The sequence below is a fragment of the Ammodytes marinus genome (genome assembly GCF_949987685.1).
Source record: "Ammodytes marinus genome assembly, chromosome: 19".
NCBI classification, from domain to species: Eukaryota; Metazoa; Chordata; class Actinopteri; order Uranoscopiformes; family Ammodytidae; genus Ammodytes; species Ammodytes marinus.
In genome coordinates this window covers 20,230,266-20,247,979 of record NC_137223.1, presented here as the reverse complement: position 1 = coordinate 20,247,979, position 17,714 = coordinate 20,230,266, and the positions used below count along the sequence as shown (strand labels likewise).

Here is a 17,714-nt window from a genome sequence, read left to right as displayed (position 1 = left end):
CAATGCCACAACAAGAAAGAAAAGTGTGAAAGGACCAGAGAAAACTCAGAAAAGGTTAGGGACAGGAAAAGTGGGAGGGATACCGAAGAAAATATCCAAGTAAAAAAAATAATTAAAGGTACGCAATTATGAACCTATATGTTTAACCTTGTTATTTACACATTTCTGGGGGAATTTAAATAATTGGACATTTAAAAAAAAAATCCAACGTTATGAACCGCTTTCTAAGACAGTGGTGGAGTAGAAACATTCTAAAACAAAAAAGACCCAATAAATCTGCTCAGCTTGAATGCCCAAATATTAAATTACTTCTCCTAAATGATGAAAAGTTAATACTTTTTTCACGTTGTTTAGGCCATTATCTATTTGTTTTACCAATATTACCCAAACTAAAACAATAGGGAGCTCAAATCGAAATCCAGTGTCGTATCCTGATCTTGTTATAATATAGTCTGCGTATTAAGGAACGTGTAAAAAAGAATCCGTTTCTTAGAACCTAAGGTCACCAATTAAAATCTCTCATTTTGCACAACCAACAGTTCACAAGCCAAAAATATTCTTATTCAAATTATGGACAACAGAGGAATGCAGAAAATCCTTTCATTTTAGCAAAGAGCAAATTTATGGCATTTCTTCTTGAAAAAGCAATCGATTATCAAAATGTTGTCTAATAACTGAACTAATCTTTTGACTGGTGAATTAATTGAAAGCTTTAAGGTCATCCTCTAAGCTAGACTAATGATAATATATGTGCAGCAGGCTGTAAGATGAGAATGCCAGGACCGTCTAATAAGCGCAACATCGAAGTGAAAAATATTCAATACCTTCACTCTGATACAGTGCAGTGCAGTTCGCTAAAAATTAGGTTGTGGCAAAGATGCATCGTTTTTGTTTTAAGGTTTTGCTTATGAGTTAGGCTATTGATCCCGGAAAATCGAATATGTCAACATCTTTACAGCTTTACCGCAGTCTTTAAATTTTCTTTAAAAAGTCTTTATTTTCCTTCAGTATATTTTGTCTTTATTCTCGACAATCGTATTTATTTTTTTCGCCCTTATACTCTTCCGTACATTTGTGAGCAACACAAAACAAAGCATTCACATGTCTGCGCTGCGTACTGTACCTCCATGGCCAGGGCGGCGGTCTGCTGGTCATAATGGTTGAGGACGTTGGGCATGAAGGTGGAGTTGTAGGGCAGCCCCTGGCACATGCGCAGGGTGATGGGCTCGCAGGTGAACAGACTGTGGCTGCCCGCCGACGCATCCATGGGGATGGCCACGCACACAGTCACCATGGACACCGCCAGAACCCAAAGGAGACCCATGATAGGGGGGTAAAGTCGGGGATAAAAGGGACCAGGAGAGAGGCTTGTTAGGAAGAGGGGACGCGCCCCTGTTTGCATCTGGCACTTTCACCAGGAAAGGGAAATTGGTGGTGTCTTAGTCCTCTTCAGCTCACAAGGGAATAGTCGGGGCACGGCAGGGTAGTCCAGCCCGGCCATGGTTAAAGCTGGCTGAATCCATCACCGTTTGGATCCTGGTCAGTGTGTCACAGGATCCCCATCACCTTAAAGAGATGTTGTGGTCCTTAAGATGCTGTGCCTTGACCCAATGGCTAACACTCACTCCTCCCTCTCTTGCGTCCACGGACAGCGATGGTGCTTTGGAGGAAATATTAACGACAACCACTGACGGACACTCAGCCTGAGATCTGGAAAATAAAAGCAGGATATTTTTTTTATATATTGATTTGGTGTCAGGTTAACGATGGGAGGTTACTCATCTCATGTGTTTTGAAAAAGGGTTACGATGAGTTTGTTTGCATTTAAGAATAGAAATGAAAAAAAGGCTAAAGGGCTACTGCAGCTGAAGAACACACACAATACGGTTTCAAGGGGGTTACTAATTGCTTTTCGGGTCACTATTTGTAGTGGGTGGGTTATGTTGATGAATGATAACATTAACAGAATTAATTAACAGGCAATTTTTCAAGCTAGTGAATAAGAACAACAGCAAGACATTGACATTCAGGGCAAACATCCGAAGCATTACTAGCCTATTATTAAACATTTAGGCCTAATATGTATTTTAAAGCTTTTTGTGGCAGTTAATGAAATTGTCCTCATAGGGATATTGGTGTAGTAGGCCTACTCTTATTGTTATTTTAAATGATTTTTTAAAACAATTATTTTAGCCTTTAAGTCATGACATTTACATTACAGTACACACCCATAGCACCCCCATACCTTTCCATTCATTCACACGCAGAACGTAATTAATACGCTCTCGTACACCTGTGTCTTATCAAGCCAAATGTCGCAGCTGTATTTGAAATGTTCATTACAGTAAATGAGATATCAGCGCGTGCGTTTATACTACCTGTACCTCAGTATTAACTGGCCCCTTCTAAAGCTCCGAGCATGCATGGAATACTTCGATGAGCCTATATTAACTAGTCTACTTCTCGTAAATGAGAACGTTGCAACGCTCACTTCCGTTAACGGACAGCTTGTCGCTCTCACTAGAAAGGATCACAACAGACACATAAAGATTGAATTAAATTGATACAAATGTCAAGCCACGCAGCGGCAGACAAAAGATGACGGTTGGTTAAATGATGGTAACCATGGCATATGCAGCCTCCGTACCGGTGTTATAATTCGCAGAGCCGAGCTGGGCGGCAACAGAGGCGGGTTCTCCGTCATAAACACTCCGGTTTTAACTGTTAAAATGTCTAAATTAAAGAGAACTTTACCTGAGTGTTGTGCCCAAATTTCACGTGTAGCAACGAGGTCTCCGCGGCTCCTCGAGTTGGTAACAATGAGTGAGTGTCCCTCCAGCAGCAGCAGCAGCAGCAGCGGCACCCTCCTCCCGGCTCCTCCTGTCCTCCTCCTTCCTCTGTCCCCCGCCCCGCTCCTGTTCCCCCACACCCCCCGTGCCGCTTTGTCAAGTGTCAAGCTGGCCAGACTTTAAAAATGGCTTCCGGTCAAAACTGTAAAAATAAAAATTCTCAGCAACGAACACAAAACGAACACAAAAATGAGCCTTCTAGTTGCAGCAAAATAAAATGTTGATTTAAAAATTATAACCAACTAGTAGTTTTAAAAATGTATAATTACATTTTAAACAAAGGCAGTGGCGGAAAAAACTGTATATTTCTTTACTGTTAAAATGGTCACATCTTGGGGCTATTTAAATGTAGGAATAGTCTAGTTAGGCTATTGTAACATATTAACATTATACATAGGCTATGCTACATAGCATAATGACATTTGATTATCTTGTGCAAGTGCATCAATATGAATCTAATTCAATCGGTATTACATTTTTTTTTATTAACTCCAACACAGCTGGCTACAATAGAAATATGGTAAATGGTAGCCTCATTTCAATGAATTGATCTTAAAATATCACGCGGACATACACTTTTTCTAGCTAAACATGTAGGCCCCCCTAGTTTACTTTGACAGTTTAAGAAGCGTAGGCTACATTGTGTGCTCATCATAGCCTACTCTACTGGATACTCATATGTTGGATTTTCAATGAAGCACTTTTAAATATGAAAGGCAAGCCTAGTGGTAGAGATTACCCAGAATCAAACTGAATAACATTTGTAGGCTATATCCGAAAGACAGTTAGCCTATGTAGCCTATAGGAGCATATTTTATGAAAATATTTAGCAAAATCACAAGTTACGTAGGCCTTGCTATCTGAAAAATCAATCGCCATGACATATTTTAGATAATTATTTTGAAGGCACGCCGGCTAGTTTCTGGTCCTGCGTAGTGTGTGTGAGCATGTTTTACTTGACGCAGCTCTCGCTCTTTCTTCACAGCAGGTTTTCTGTCTTCGTTGCGCGCGACCGCCCAACTGAGGACGAGCTGGCTCTGTGCTTTTGAATGAAAAACTTCTGTGACTGGTGGGACTGATCGAAATAGGCCTGAATGTTTTATCATGAGGCTTCCAGCGGCGGGTTCAACTCAACTGTTGAAGCCCATTCTGTTTCACTGCATTTAAAACAGATCCAACGCCAAGGGCCTACATCATTTAGCCCAGTCAATGTATTGACCCTGATACACGGCTAACTAGCCTACCAGGCCTACTACCAGCCCTACTACTGAAACTGATAATAATTGTATGCAATAGGTTATTTAGGCCTACATGTCTCATGTAGTCTATTGAGCCTATTGATTTAAAAATGATTTTATGTAATCAATGAAATGGTTATGTGTGCAGGTAGCCTAACATCATCATTTCAGAAGTTGAGTCAATTCAAAGTTGGTTTAAAACAGTTTAGAATCTGGGATAGGTTGCCTATTCTTTGCAGTGCATCATGGTCTCTGTGAGAGTTGCAGTGTCAGGCCTTCTGCTTTACATTTGTCATCATTAGAGCCAGTGACGGCTGCACACTCCACACTGCACACACTTGACTGTGGTTTGCTTTGCAGCAGCACACCCCCTGTGTGTGACAGGCGTGACAGCCAGTCCATGTAAGGAGAGTACACTCACTGTTACTATGGAAACCAGTAAACAGGGGAGTTTGAAGAATGAGAAGAAGAGTTGGGTGTACGGACACAAAGACAGAGTGTGTGAAGGAGCTGGATTTATTTCCTTTAGAGGAGGACCGATGGTGAGTTAAACTTTAGAAGAGTGTTGTACAGGTCTGTGCAGGAAGTTAACTCTTAAAAGCACAGGCCTCCTTGTGTCGCCTGTTTTTACAAGATGCAGAATTAAAGATGTCAATGCTTTGTTGTTAGGGAACACAATAACAGACTTTGAATATTTTATGTTAGGTTAAAGCTGGCACGTTATGCAACTCAGTATTATAGAAGGAGGCTAAACATAAGCCTTAAAAATGCTCACTCTGAGACTTTAAAGTGGCAAAGTACTGTAGCACTGATGTGTATGCTACAAACAGTCAACATTCTTCATGAATATGCACCAAAAGTGAATACATTATTTATGTTTTGTGTTTTATATACTGTCTATGGTTTCAGCACATCAGTGTCACCCAGCTATCCCTTCCACTATGCCTCATCATGCAGTGAGGTCATCTGCAGGCTGTGCTAAGATGAAGACCACCATGAGCACCTGGACTCCTCTCAACCACCCACTGTCCAACAGCAAGGTCAGACCCACTCACCCACTGTGAAACACTGCTGTCAGCCAAAAACAACCTGTTGGGAGCCATTATGCAGTTTGGATTCTGTGAGTGGTGGAAAAGTAACTCAGTAGTATAGGAAAAGTCCTGCATTCAAGGTCCTGCTGAAGTAAAAGTATTGAAGTGTGGTTCTTTGTGTCAAAATTTAAAGTACATGTTCTGCAGTAAAAGGGCCCTTGTAACTGATACATTATCATCATTTAGTACCAACATATAAGCAGGTGGACTTTGTATAAAATGATGCTGTTTAGTCAATTGTTTCCTAACCAAAAGGTCACAAGATAAATCTGAGGGGCCTTCAGACAATTAAGTCTCCACACTTTTCCTGTTCGTTTTGCTTCAGTGATGTCAATGTGAGACGTGGTTAATGGCAAAAAAAATCTACAAATATTCTTTTTCACCCCTCTCTTCTGTCTCAGGTGTTTGAAGAGAGGCGAAACCTTCTCGCAAAATGGGTAAGTGTGTGAACCTACCACGAACAGTCACATAGATTCATTAAATGCACCGGTTGGGCCTTTACTGCGCTGTGAGCCCAGTGGGAGCTCTTTTCTAAAACTAAGTAAATCTGTGGTAGTCGTTAGAAACCACACTTTGTGCTTCTGAGGAGATCTCGTTGGACCGTGACGCTGCTGGTGAAAGGATTCCTTCACGTTCTTTCTTTTATGCCTTTGTCAGTTTGACAGGTGGTCTGACGGCCAGAGGAGGGCGGTGTTGCAGGACTTTGTGCTGAGATGTTCTGTGGAGCAGCTGATGTTCCTGAGCCTCGGTGTGAGCAGACGGCTCCCCCTGCAGGCTGCAGACTTCACCTGCATGCTGCCCAGAGCCCTCTGCCTCTACCTCTTCTCCTACCTGGACCCGAGAAGCCTCTGTCGATGTGCCCGGGTATACACACACACACACACACACACACACCCAGGCCCACTCACACAAATGTCTGGGTCTTGTCAATGGGCCCTCTTTACTCATGTTTTAAATGTATCAATTTCTGTGCATGCGCTCATTCCTACATAACACATATGTGTGTTTGGAAAGAGACTAACTCGGGGAAGGGGGCTACATGATGGACGGACACACAAAGTTGGAGTCAAATTGATATGTGAGGCATATGCGTTTTACACTAAACTTAAGTAAGGCACCAGACGCACATACATAGCGATAGAACACTTGTTTGGTTGACCCTTTGACATTGTACCCAAACGTTACAAGAGAAAAAAAAGGACTAATACTATCTTTAGGTTATCAAGATGAAATAGGATATATGTTACTCAAGTAATTACAAATATAATGCTTGTTGTAAGTTATCGTGAATGTTTTGGTGCTGAGCCCTAAAAAGCTTTCCCACTTTCTTCCCCTTAGGGCTGGTCCTGCACACACCCACCATAACACATTGCTACACGTAGGTCTGTTAACATGGAGGCCTCAGGATTCTGGCTAATAAAACCGTCTCACTCTAGTTGTGTATTTTCACTCCTGTGTGTGTGGGCAGGTGAGCTGGCACTGGAGGAGCATAGTGGAGCTGGACCAGCTGTGGATGCCAAAGTGTCTGCGGCTCGGCTGGCGCATCATCTTCTCCCCCACACCACTGGAGCAGGGCATCTGGAAGAGACACTACATCCACACTGTGCAGGAGCTCAGACTCACCTCAGTGCAGGTCTGTGAGATGAGATCAGATACAGAATTAGCTCCATTGGTCAAACTAGGGCGCAGAACAGACTTTAAAGGTCACGTCTTATGCACATTTTCAGGTTTGAAATTGTAATTTGGGTTTCTACCATAAACTGTTTTTATGGTGTAGAGTCCAAAAAAACCTTCTCACAGTGCCCATTGCTAAATCTATTATTTTCAGCCAGTCTGAGTATGCTCTGTTTGGCCCTGAATCTAAAAGTTTGAATGTAACTGCAAGTGAGATTCAGGGGTATCTGGTATCATAAGTGGAGAGAAATCTGGGTTTTCAGAAAGGTGGCGGTAAATAAAAAGAGTGTTTATTTTTTTCTCTCTCATACTTTGGGAGTCTCTATAGTCACACCTGGGACCCATATTGTTTAAAAAACATGAAAAAAAATGCATTTAGCATAAAAGGTGACCTTTAACGCAGAAGAAACTGATACTAAAGGGGACTCCATTAAATACATGGTTTAATGGTCCATCTTACTGTCCATCTCCAGACTGCCTCTTCCCAGCAGCAGTCTGTGGTCCCACATGTGTCCATCAGCAGCAGCAGCAGACATGAAGATCTGTCAGAAGAACCAGTGTTCCTCAGTGAAGAGCGTCCAGCCTCCAGCACACAGACACTAAGAGGCATGTCTATGAAGAAGCAGCCAGCAACTCCGCCACCTCCATGGAGAGATGCTGACAGACGTCCTAAAGACACGCTGCGCTTTAACTACCTGGACAACCTGGACCCCAGTGAACAAGCTGCCAAAGCGTAAGACTGCAGGGGATCTGTTTACACTTGACTTTGTGCTGATTATGGAGTCAGAACCTCTGAATCACTTCTAACAGAGGATGCACCCACACAACAGAAACACATTTCTCCTCTGTAGATGTAATATTTTCTTGTATATTTTTTAAAATCTGAACATATGTGTGCAAACCCTTTTATCTATGTGCTGAAAAAAACGATATATAAAGTATACAGGTTCACGAATACTGAGTAAGATATACAAATTATTAAATATTAAGTGTATAATGTTATATGTATCCACTGGTGACGTTCCACCCGCTCACTGACTCGACTTTCTCCCTGTAGGCAGGTGAAAAACAGAGCCTCCTCCTCATGGAAGCCAGACGACGGGAGCAGTAAAACACTGTCTGAGACAAACTACAAACTACGCAAAGCCAAATCGCTGGTAAGCCGCGCTGCATTCATCATCCCCACCATGACCGCCACAACCCAAAGAGACTGTGACCTTCCTGTCTGAATAAACGTTGAGGATTCCCCGGGGAATGTGGAACCAGCAGGCATCATACATTATGGAGCAGCGTTTACACACAATGCATGTTAATGATGAGCTGCTCAGATAGGGAGTTGTCATGGTGGAGGAAAAGGGGGGCAAATTAATGCTGATGGTGGGGTTTGAGGAAGGGTGAGATAGAGGACACTATTGCATTTAATATTCAGGCTTTGGTGAAATCATAGCCAATTTATTTTTACTGCCTGGTTACATGAACTAATGTGACTATAGCATCATTTATTAATTTTTCAACCCCAGTTTATACAATTCAATTCACATGGGCTTTATCATCATGACCATATCAAAACAGTGTTGCCAAAGCATTCAATACATTAACTAGTTAAAACGAGTCAAGTATATATATATATATATATATATAAATATATATATATATATATATATATATATATATATATATATATATATAAATAAATAATAGAACACATTAGAATGAATTGTAACATAGAGTGATATAATAAAATAAAGTGAGGCCTGGTGTAGATGTGATGACTCTATTCATTCAGTTTGTGGCGGGTGAAGACAAACTGTCCTGCCAGGAGGACTCAGCTCTCTTTGCTCCCCACTCAGCACTATTTTTAGGTGCTCATTATTATATTAAGAAATCAAAATGTGGTTGTTGTTGGTCTAATATGGGGAGACATTCTCTGTTTAACCCTTTTTTGTAGATGTTTCTCAGCTCCAACTCCAGACCCCAACCTCCTCCTTCTCCTCTTCCTCTTCCTCCCCATCATCACGAGAGCCAATCGCGTCCCTTCTGGGCTTCTCGCAGTCATGACAACCCCGTCACCAAGGAGACCGCCAAGAGCCTGCTGCGCCTGGCCCAATGGAATGCTGGGATCCGTCCTGGCCCGGTGCGGTCTGCGGTGCCCCGGCTGAGTGTGGAGGCGCTCCGGGCGTCCACACGCTCACACCGCAGCGCTCCCAGTGAGTATTCCCCCTCTGGGCTCAATCTGATGTAACCACACAGTAATAGATGTGTTCAGGAGAAATTATGGGATGAAAAATGACTGATTCTGCAAGAAAGTCTGTGACCCCATTAGAAATGTTTTACGCATTGTTACAAAGCCCCAAATGGAGATTAATGATTGATTTTGAACATTTTAGTTTGTTTTGAGACACAGCAGAAGGAGATATTGTAGGGGATGCTCGTTTGTGTAGTGGTTAGAGCGTCGACGGAGATTTGAAGATATTGTAAAATGCATCTATTTATCAGTTTGTCCAAATACAAATAAGAGGTAGATAGGTGCCTCGCTTCACTCTGATAATAGCCCATTAGTCATCTTTATTTAAGGGTATATTTGCAAGCTCTAATAGTATTCTAATAAGAAGTACATTTGTAATCCTTTTCTCCCACTAATGTGTCTCAATTTGGTAACAAAAGCCAAAAATAATATCAATGCAAAGTGATCTAGCTTTATTTAACTCCAGTATGTGTCATTAGCAGGGTGAAGTGGTGTGGATGGGCCTGAGCCGCATTTATACCTCAAATGTTTACATCTTGTCTAAATACATTTTAGTGCATTCAGACAAGTATAGCTGTAATGGCTAATGACATCAGAGAAAATATTCTTCGGTCGCATGACCCTGGTTTAGCTGTTTAACCTCAAGTTGAACCAGCACTAATGAGATGATCACTTTTATCAGGTATACCTCTGTTTGAACCCCAGCCCTGGACTGTGCATTCTGTTCTACACGCCACACAACAGATGAAGTGAAGCACATAGCCCCCAGGAGGAAGACCTCAGAACTACAGCTTCAGGGCAGTATTAAGAGCTACAGCTCTCCTCAGGTGTTGTTTTTTTCCCATGCATCTTGTTTTACAACTGCAATAATTGTGCCGAACACAGCACTAGATGGAGATAGGAATTATGATACGTTTACATATAAGTGTTTCGAAATAGTTTATAAATTATTAAGGGTCTCAAAGACTAAACAACCACTAGTGACTAGCAAAGGTATTTTGCAACAGCTCTGTTCAAAATGATGTCTTAAATTTAAACACGACAATACTTATTTTTAATCACTTTTAATAGATGTATTGTTTTAAGGTAGCATGTGGAAAAGTTTGCAATGTTTTGATTAGTGAGCCACCATTGTGTACACTCACATGGTCCTCCACAACATAAACTGTCCTGCTAATGGAAACACACCAAGGAAAGGAGCAACGTGCCAGCAAAAGCCAGGGACACTGAATATTAACATAACTTTGTTCAGAAGAAAACTCCACAGGGAACCTTTAAGTATTACAATCAATAAATGATGAGCATCAGGCACATGATGCAACACGATTCAGTGACTTAAAGCAAGAACTTGCAGTACAACACGTTTAAAGTAAGAATGCCAAAGGGAACAGTCTGTAAAAGAAATGTACCACCTTTATTATCCAATCCACACATCCCATTCAATATGCAATACAAAGCCAAAGCAATTCATATGAACAGTGAGTCTGGACTCCAAACATATTAAAAAACAACTGTCAATTTAAAGAAAAAAGCAGACTGATTTTGTCTCAGTATTTTAAAGGACATCTTGCATTCACCACACAGTAGCATATCATGGGCAGAGAGTGAAGCTTTGTGTACATCAATCAAGACAGAAGATGGGATTTAATAAAAAAAACAAAAAAGCCACTTCAGTCAGATATGAAATATCTCAGTATCATACGTACACCTCGCTCCAAGTCTTGTCCATGTACAGTTTTTTCACTCATTGTATATAAAACATTGCATTCAAAAGTAGGGCTCTCACACACACATATATATTACTAAATACAAGATGATCAAAAAAATAAACAACGTGGTAGATAACCGACATGTTAATTGAATGTTACTTGACTGAATGTTAATGTGTGTGGATCAGTAAATTTACTGTATGGCTTATGGATGAAATAAAATGAAAGCAATTATGTAATGTATGTGATTGAAAAAATAAAAATATTGTCTTCAAAGGTTTCGTCTTTACGGCAATGTTGAGCTTCACGGCAAGCCACAGACATTTCCATGTTGTAAGATCACAGGATGATGTGGGCGAAAATTAAAGTTTTGTTATATGTCAGATGGTAAAATGTAAGAAATGTGCTCCGTTATTCCTTCTGGAAAAGTGGAAGTTTTGATAGGAGTTTCACCAAAATTAAAAATGTGTCTGAAAACAACTGATCCGCTTCATTCTTATCCGTTGGCCTTCGAAGATTATTACAGAGACAATGAGGCACAATGTAACACAAGTTAAAGCAACAGTGCGCAACATATCACAGATGGATTGAGATTGTCCGGCCCCTCGTGAGCAAGTTAGTTTGAGTTCATGTTGAGAGAAGTTATAGGAATATTAATGTTGTAACGTTATTTGAAAGTGCCAGGGATACACAAAGGATGCAAGCAAATAGACTTCAGTTCTGAAAATCATTGACTTCGTACATCAGTAGGCCAATTTAAGGCAAATTCTAAAGAGTGTATTATTTCAAACGGTCAATTCTGATCATATGAAATGACAATAAAACATTTTTTTTTACATGGGCTTGATGTGATTTTTGACATATCAAACAAAATGAGCCTGAGACGAGTTGAATTATTCCTTTAACCCACCTGGGAGCCGATCCAGATTGTTAAATAGAAATATTTTTTTTCTTTTTAAAGAGAAAGAGAAATATATATATAAAAAAAGCTTTCTTATTAAAAAAAACTATTAAGAAGCACATAGCATTTATTCAGAATGAAATTTCTTTTTAGAGAAATGCATTTTCTGTTGAATACAAAAGCCACAAAAAGTCAATTAAAAACACGCAGTTATCATTCAGAGCATTGCAACAAAACAATTAAATTAAACATTTGGTTGGTAGATTTTGTGTCATTATCAATCCGCAAAACCTCTTAATTAAAGCAAACTTTGACAGACTGGATCTTACTGGATGATGTGCAAACTTAAGTTTCATGTTCACAGTGGATTTATTCTAACAGTTACACACGGTTGGAGTTTGAAAATACAAAAAAAAATAATAATACAACAGCAGGCTATAAAAAGAGAAAAAACACAAATGCTTTTAGCAATACGTACATCAAACCAATCTATCCCTTATCAGCTCTCAATATTTAGCCCTTCACTGCAATAAAAAAAAATGTCCATCTTAACGTTGATTGATTTAATCTGCTTCTTTCATCATCAAGTGAAACACAGAAACTACTTCACTTGTTTTAATACACGTCATTGTGATATAAAGGAGAACCTGTGTCACAATTTAAAATGTTCACGTATCAAGTCAACAAAAAAGATTTATTTGGCTGCAAAAAAACTGATTGAATTTGAACTAAAAGCTTATTCCATTGTCAAATAAAAGATTGAAAAAGATTGATTAAAGGCCATCTTTAAATTCTGCCTTGTTCATTTATTTCCAAGTGCTGCCTGCAAAAAAGCTCAGTTACATAAGGCTGATAAGGTGTCTGTGCTTTGACAGCTGTCAACAGCAGAGGCAAATTCATGTGATGCTTTCAGATGTTTTTTTTTTTCTTTTTTTGCAAAGTAGAAGGTACATGTTCTGCAGGGGTTCAATAGCTTGGAGGGAATGACTTTGCAAATACACACAAGTATTAACATCGAGTCTTTTTTTTAAATAATGTAAACATATACATCTTATTTTGAGGTCAGAGCATTGATCCTCTTCATTTATCTATTTATATAAAACAAAGAACAAACATTACTGGAGCATCGTCCGGATGTTCTTCGGAGTGGACTCGTCGTTCAGGTGTTTTGTGGTGAATCTGAAGTGGAAAAAATAAAACATTAAAAAAGGTTGACTAATCAGTTTCAGAGGGGGGAGATTTGGTTACATTTGCACAGAGCTATACACTGCCTCACAATCCAAAGGTGACCTACTTGAGGGCGTTCAGGAGGCCTTCCACGTTGTCTGCTGGCTGCTCCTTCAGGACTTTTATGCAGCCTTTCATCTGAGGAGAAACCAACACAGTCAGCATCTCAAGAGCGCCATTACTAAAGCAATCCACGGTGATAAGTGTTACATCTTTGGTGCAGTTCGATTCGTGTACAGATGTGTGTGTGTGTGTGTGTCTTACGTCTATCTTGGAGGACTTGTTGAAGGCGCCGTTGGGGTGGACGTGGTCGTAAAGAATGATGACTCCCACCATGACCCTCATGCAGAACAGGAGCGTGTCCTCGCTGCTGAAACGACTCGAATATTCTCTAAAATGTACACAGAAAGAAACAGGGAAAACCATAAGAAAAGGAAAAAATAAAGAAATGAGAAGATTGAAGTCTACACTAATGAGACACTGTATGAACTCTGAGACACTGTTCATCTAGTTCTTTTAAGAATAAATTAAGAACTTTGTAAATTTTTTTTTTTACATTATTTGATGTTCCAAAATGATTATTTGATTTGAGTGCATTTGGATGAAAGAGTGTGTGTGTGTGTGTGTGTGTGTGTGTGTGTGTGTGTGTGTGTGTGTGTGTGTGTGCGTGCATCATGACTCACGGTGTCTCCAGCATGACTTTACACACGCTGGCCATGGTGCTGAGAACATCTGTCGTGTTCTCCAGTGGTTGAGTCTTGTTCTGCAGAAGACACAAACAAATGATTAAATTATATACTATTAGTTTCTCTTTAATAACTAAATATGGAAGTATGAAAGATAATTGCAAAGTTCACTGTGTGGCTGTTTAAAAAAAATATATATTTGACCGGCCAACATAGTGGCATGATTGGCCCACTACTTTGTCTCTTGTCTGAACACTGGCCAATCACATACTACTATGCCCAGCGTTACCCCACCCCCTTTTCTGCAGTGTGGACAGTTGCACTGGCAGTGATGCGGTGTGCGCTCTCTCACCTCTGTCACAAAGTTTGTGGTTGCGTTGCTGAGCGTTTTCAGCATGGGCGTGGCTTCGGCGTAGAACAGAGACATCCTATTGGCCATCTCGTTGTTCACTTCATTCTCAATGTCCAACTGTAGAAACACACAACACAGATACACGAGGTGTCAGCTATGATGGTTATTTTATTTATTTATTTTACAGACTTCCACATTTCCCAATAAGAGTGTATAACCCAGAGGCAGGATTTGGCCCATTTCTTTGACTTGGATGTGACATAAAAACACACATCACAAAATAGTGAACACACCCAATCTTTTCTGGTGTCATTTGGTTCCTCTTATAGTCCGAGAAAGCACTGTAAAATCTAAAGTCTAAAAATATGGAAGCCTATAAAAAGATTGAAAGATACAACGATATAAATATGTGGACTTCATAACCCCAATGGATAATTGTCTATCTGACTACTGTAGAAGCACTCACATTCATGTTGTTTATCCGGTTTCGACTGATGGTTCTCCTGTAGTAACTGAAGTCGTTCTGGATGGCTGGAATTCTCATCTGAGGGAAACCAAGACAACAGTCAGCACTGAGTAGAGTGATGAAGCCGAAACTATGTGAGTGTGTTAAGTGAGTGGAAGAACTACTGGAAGAGTTTTCTAGCAGACCTTCAGCTCATCAAAGCGCAGCGTGAAGTGCAGGATCTCAGCGAACTGTTTGGCCAGAGCCTGCTCCCTCTCCAGGTGCTGAGTGGACGTGAAGGGCGGACAGGTGAGGCACTCCAACAAACTCTGCAGCGCCTCCTCTGTAGAACACACACACACACACACACACACACACACACACACACACACACACACACACACACACACACACACACACACACACACACACACACACACACACACACACACACACACACACACACACACACACACACACACACACACACACACACACACACACACACACACACACACACACACACACACACACACACACACACACACACACACACACACACACACACGGGATTAAGAAGCTTGGCTATGACAAAAAATAATAATGAAATACTCCTCGGCTGCTAATGCAGAACACCATACCTAGTCTGAGGGAGAAACTGTAGAACTTCTTGAGTTTGATGACCAGTGGACAGACTGAGTTCCACGCTCGCTCCTGAAGCATGAAGTCACTGGGGTTTTGAATGGCCTGGAAGGAACAAGAAAAACATCAGTACACAATATCATGTATTCTGTAGAGACGATTTAACCAGTTAGCTGTGTGTTCAATGAAACTTGATGTATTTGAGTGAGTGAGTGAGTGAGTGAATTCCTTACATCTCTGATCTCCTGTCCAGCTCCTTTGTATGACTGCAGGCCAATCAGTATGCTCTCCGAGTCCCGTAGGACTGAGTGCACCTGATTCCACACCTCGCTCTCTGCTTCTGTCGGCTGTGCATCTAATACACAAAGCACACACACACAAGAGTTAGCTAAGCTGCCGTAGCAATAGGTTTAAGAACAAACAGAGAAGAAACTTCTTGCCTTTTCACATCAAGACATCTCTGGAATCTAATTTTAATGCATCTGCAATTTCCTATTCTAAATGTTCCCCAGTAGCTTGATGTGAAAGGGCTTTAATTAAATAAATAATAATGAAAGTCATTTTTTTTTTATTCATGATGGAACACTCACAGGGGGAACATGGCCATGTGTGCTGAGTGCTTTTGTCTCTTAAAAAGTAACTCAAACTTTGTTCATTTCTATTAATAACTGCTTTTTCCAGAGGACAAAAACATTCAGCATAATGAACCAGGTTTGGGTCAAAGCTAAAAGGATTATTTCACTTCAGTAAACCTCTTTAGCTTTTAGCACATATCCACATTCTCCATTAACAGTCAGTCAGCTACCAGAATGTGCTGCCCTGGGCTTCCAGAGGGATGCCTTTAACGCAGAAAACTTAACCCTAAAAGTTGATGAGCGCTGATAAGGCTGGAATAGACCAAAGCACTGTAGACGGAATGGCGCCAGGCCAGTTACATAATCAAGTATCCATAATGTATATTAACCTTTGTAACTGGAGCTGGATGCATTTACTGTATCCGGTCTTAAGCTCTCCGTTAACACACAAACATAATAAAATAAAATAATAAAAATAACTCTGAATTCGGAGTGCTTTTCAAGGCAGCACTATTTGGAGGTTGACTATGAAGCACAAATAAGTCAAATGGAGGTATTCAGTATGTGCTAAAAAAAACTTAAAGAGTTCTACTACAGTGAAATATTGAAGGTGTGTTGGCAGGACAGTCTAAACAACCTGGGAGATACAGAAGAACTTTGTTACTGGGACAGAAAATGAATAGATTCAACTTATAGATTGAAGTAATAATCGACTCGTGTATATATATTTTTTTGTAAGTCTGTCTTTGAAACAAACAGGGTTCTACTGCACTCAGCCATGCCTGCAGCCTACAGATAAGTCAACTGTTTTGTTTGGTATTTCCTGCATGGGCTCGATAAGGATACAAGTTATTTGCATTGTTCTGTGTAAGCTATGCATCTCCAGGTGTAAGGTCTAAAAATACAATTAATGATCCTAAAGATTCTACAGTAGAGTAAGATCTTTGGCTGTCATGAGCACAGAGAGAGAGAGCATCAGTGACATTGATAAACTCTGGCTCTGTTTTGCATTTTAAAAAAACCCTCCACTCCCTTCATTTCCTCTTTGCTGAATACACAAAGGCTGAGGTTGGCTACTTTGTGAGAGAGGCTGAGATGCCAGTGTGCAGGCGTATTGTGTTGTTCCCTTCTGGAGGACGTTTGAGGAAAAAAGGCCAAAGTAGATTTATTTTTCCAGCGTTAACAAAATAACTCTTTTGTATATTTCACGTGAACATTAGGAAGCAGAGAGCTGATTTCATATTTTACTGTTGTGATGGAATGTGGAGGAATGTTTTCAATCTTAAAACAGAATTATAAAGATATATTTACTGATTATTAAATGTAATAAGCAAAGAATGATGCAGGAAGAGAAACAACGCTAGATGCAGACCAAACACTGTTCAATACAATATATAATGGAGCTGACTATAATGCGTTATAAACATTCATGCATTTGTCTTGTCTTATAGTTCACATACAAAGGCATGCATGCAGGCAAGATAGTGAAAGCAGGCTGAAAAGGTCAAGGGTCAGCTCCATTCTTCTTCACCTTGGCATCCAATGAATGGACATTAAAACCATACTAAAATCAATCACGAATTAGAATAAACTCAAAAGGTGGGAATGTTGACAATACAATAGTTGAATAGGCTGACCCGTGACCCCTGGGGTTAAAGGAAAAACTAACGAGGGATGTAGAGAGAGGGCAGGGAGGGAGGGAGGGATGGGAGGCTGGCCTAGTGGAAAGACAGGCATTATTAGTTGTGCTCACTTTCAAAGTCAAGGAAAAAGTTTGGCCCCTGTTCAAGCTCTGTGCAAGTGAGCACTTTTAACAGATTCCCCATTTGGTTTCTGCAAGAGAGAAAGAGAAACAAAGAGAAGGAGAAAGGAAGAGAGAAAAGTACGTGTGGTGTTAAAAAGTCATCAATAAAGTCAAGGAGAAGGTGGGAGAAAGGCCATGGCCGAGGGAAGGGGCAAAGCCAAGGAGAGAAAGAGAGAGAGGAGCATAAGCAGCAGGCTCCTTCAGGGCTTTGTCATCGGGACCAAAGACCTGCAGACAGAAAGGAAACAGCTGGGCTGGAAAACACCTCCACCCCTC

The 17,714-nt window shown here is 40.6% G+C and overlaps 2 protein-coding genes across 2 annotated transcripts in view; one reads left to right on the top strand and one right to left on the bottom strand.

Annotated features, from left to right (window-relative positions):
• Positions 1–5,070: 5,070 nt before the first annotated feature.
• Positions 5,071–9,094, top strand: fbxo16 (F-box protein 16; the record flags this gene model as incomplete). Its single annotated transcript, XM_080047488.1, has 7 exons — positions 5,071–5,127; positions 5,580–5,615; positions 5,836–6,042; positions 6,647–6,811; positions 7,326–7,585; positions 7,910–8,009; positions 8,801–9,094. The coding sequence occupies 7 exons, from the start codon at positions 5,071–5,073 to the stop codon at positions 9,092–9,094; spliced, it is 1,119 nt and encodes a 372-aa protein (XP_079903614.1).
• A 1,396-nt stretch (positions 9,095–10,490) lies between these two features.
• fam49a (family with sequence similarity 49 member A) overlaps positions 10,491–17,714 on the bottom strand; it is a 33,989-nt gene continuing 26,765 nt past the window's right edge. The window contains exons 4-12 of the mRNA XM_080047351.1: positions 15,293–15,414; positions 15,059–15,164; positions 14,624–14,760; positions 14,439–14,516; positions 13,973–14,089; positions 13,618–13,697; positions 13,199–13,325; positions 13,002–13,072; positions 10,491–12,886 (exon numbers count right to left, since the gene is read on the bottom strand). Of these exons, the coding sequence (XP_079903477.1) occupies positions 12,823–12,886; positions 13,002–13,072; positions 13,199–13,325; positions 13,618–13,697; positions 13,973–14,089; positions 14,439–14,516; positions 14,624–14,760; positions 15,059–15,164; positions 15,293–15,414 (902 nt within the window). The 3' untranslated portion in view covers positions 10,491–12,822. The remainder of the gene's footprint in view (positions 12,887–13,001; positions 13,073–13,198; positions 13,326–13,617; positions 13,698–13,972; positions 14,090–14,438; positions 14,517–14,623; positions 14,761–15,058; positions 15,165–15,292; positions 15,415–17,714) is intronic.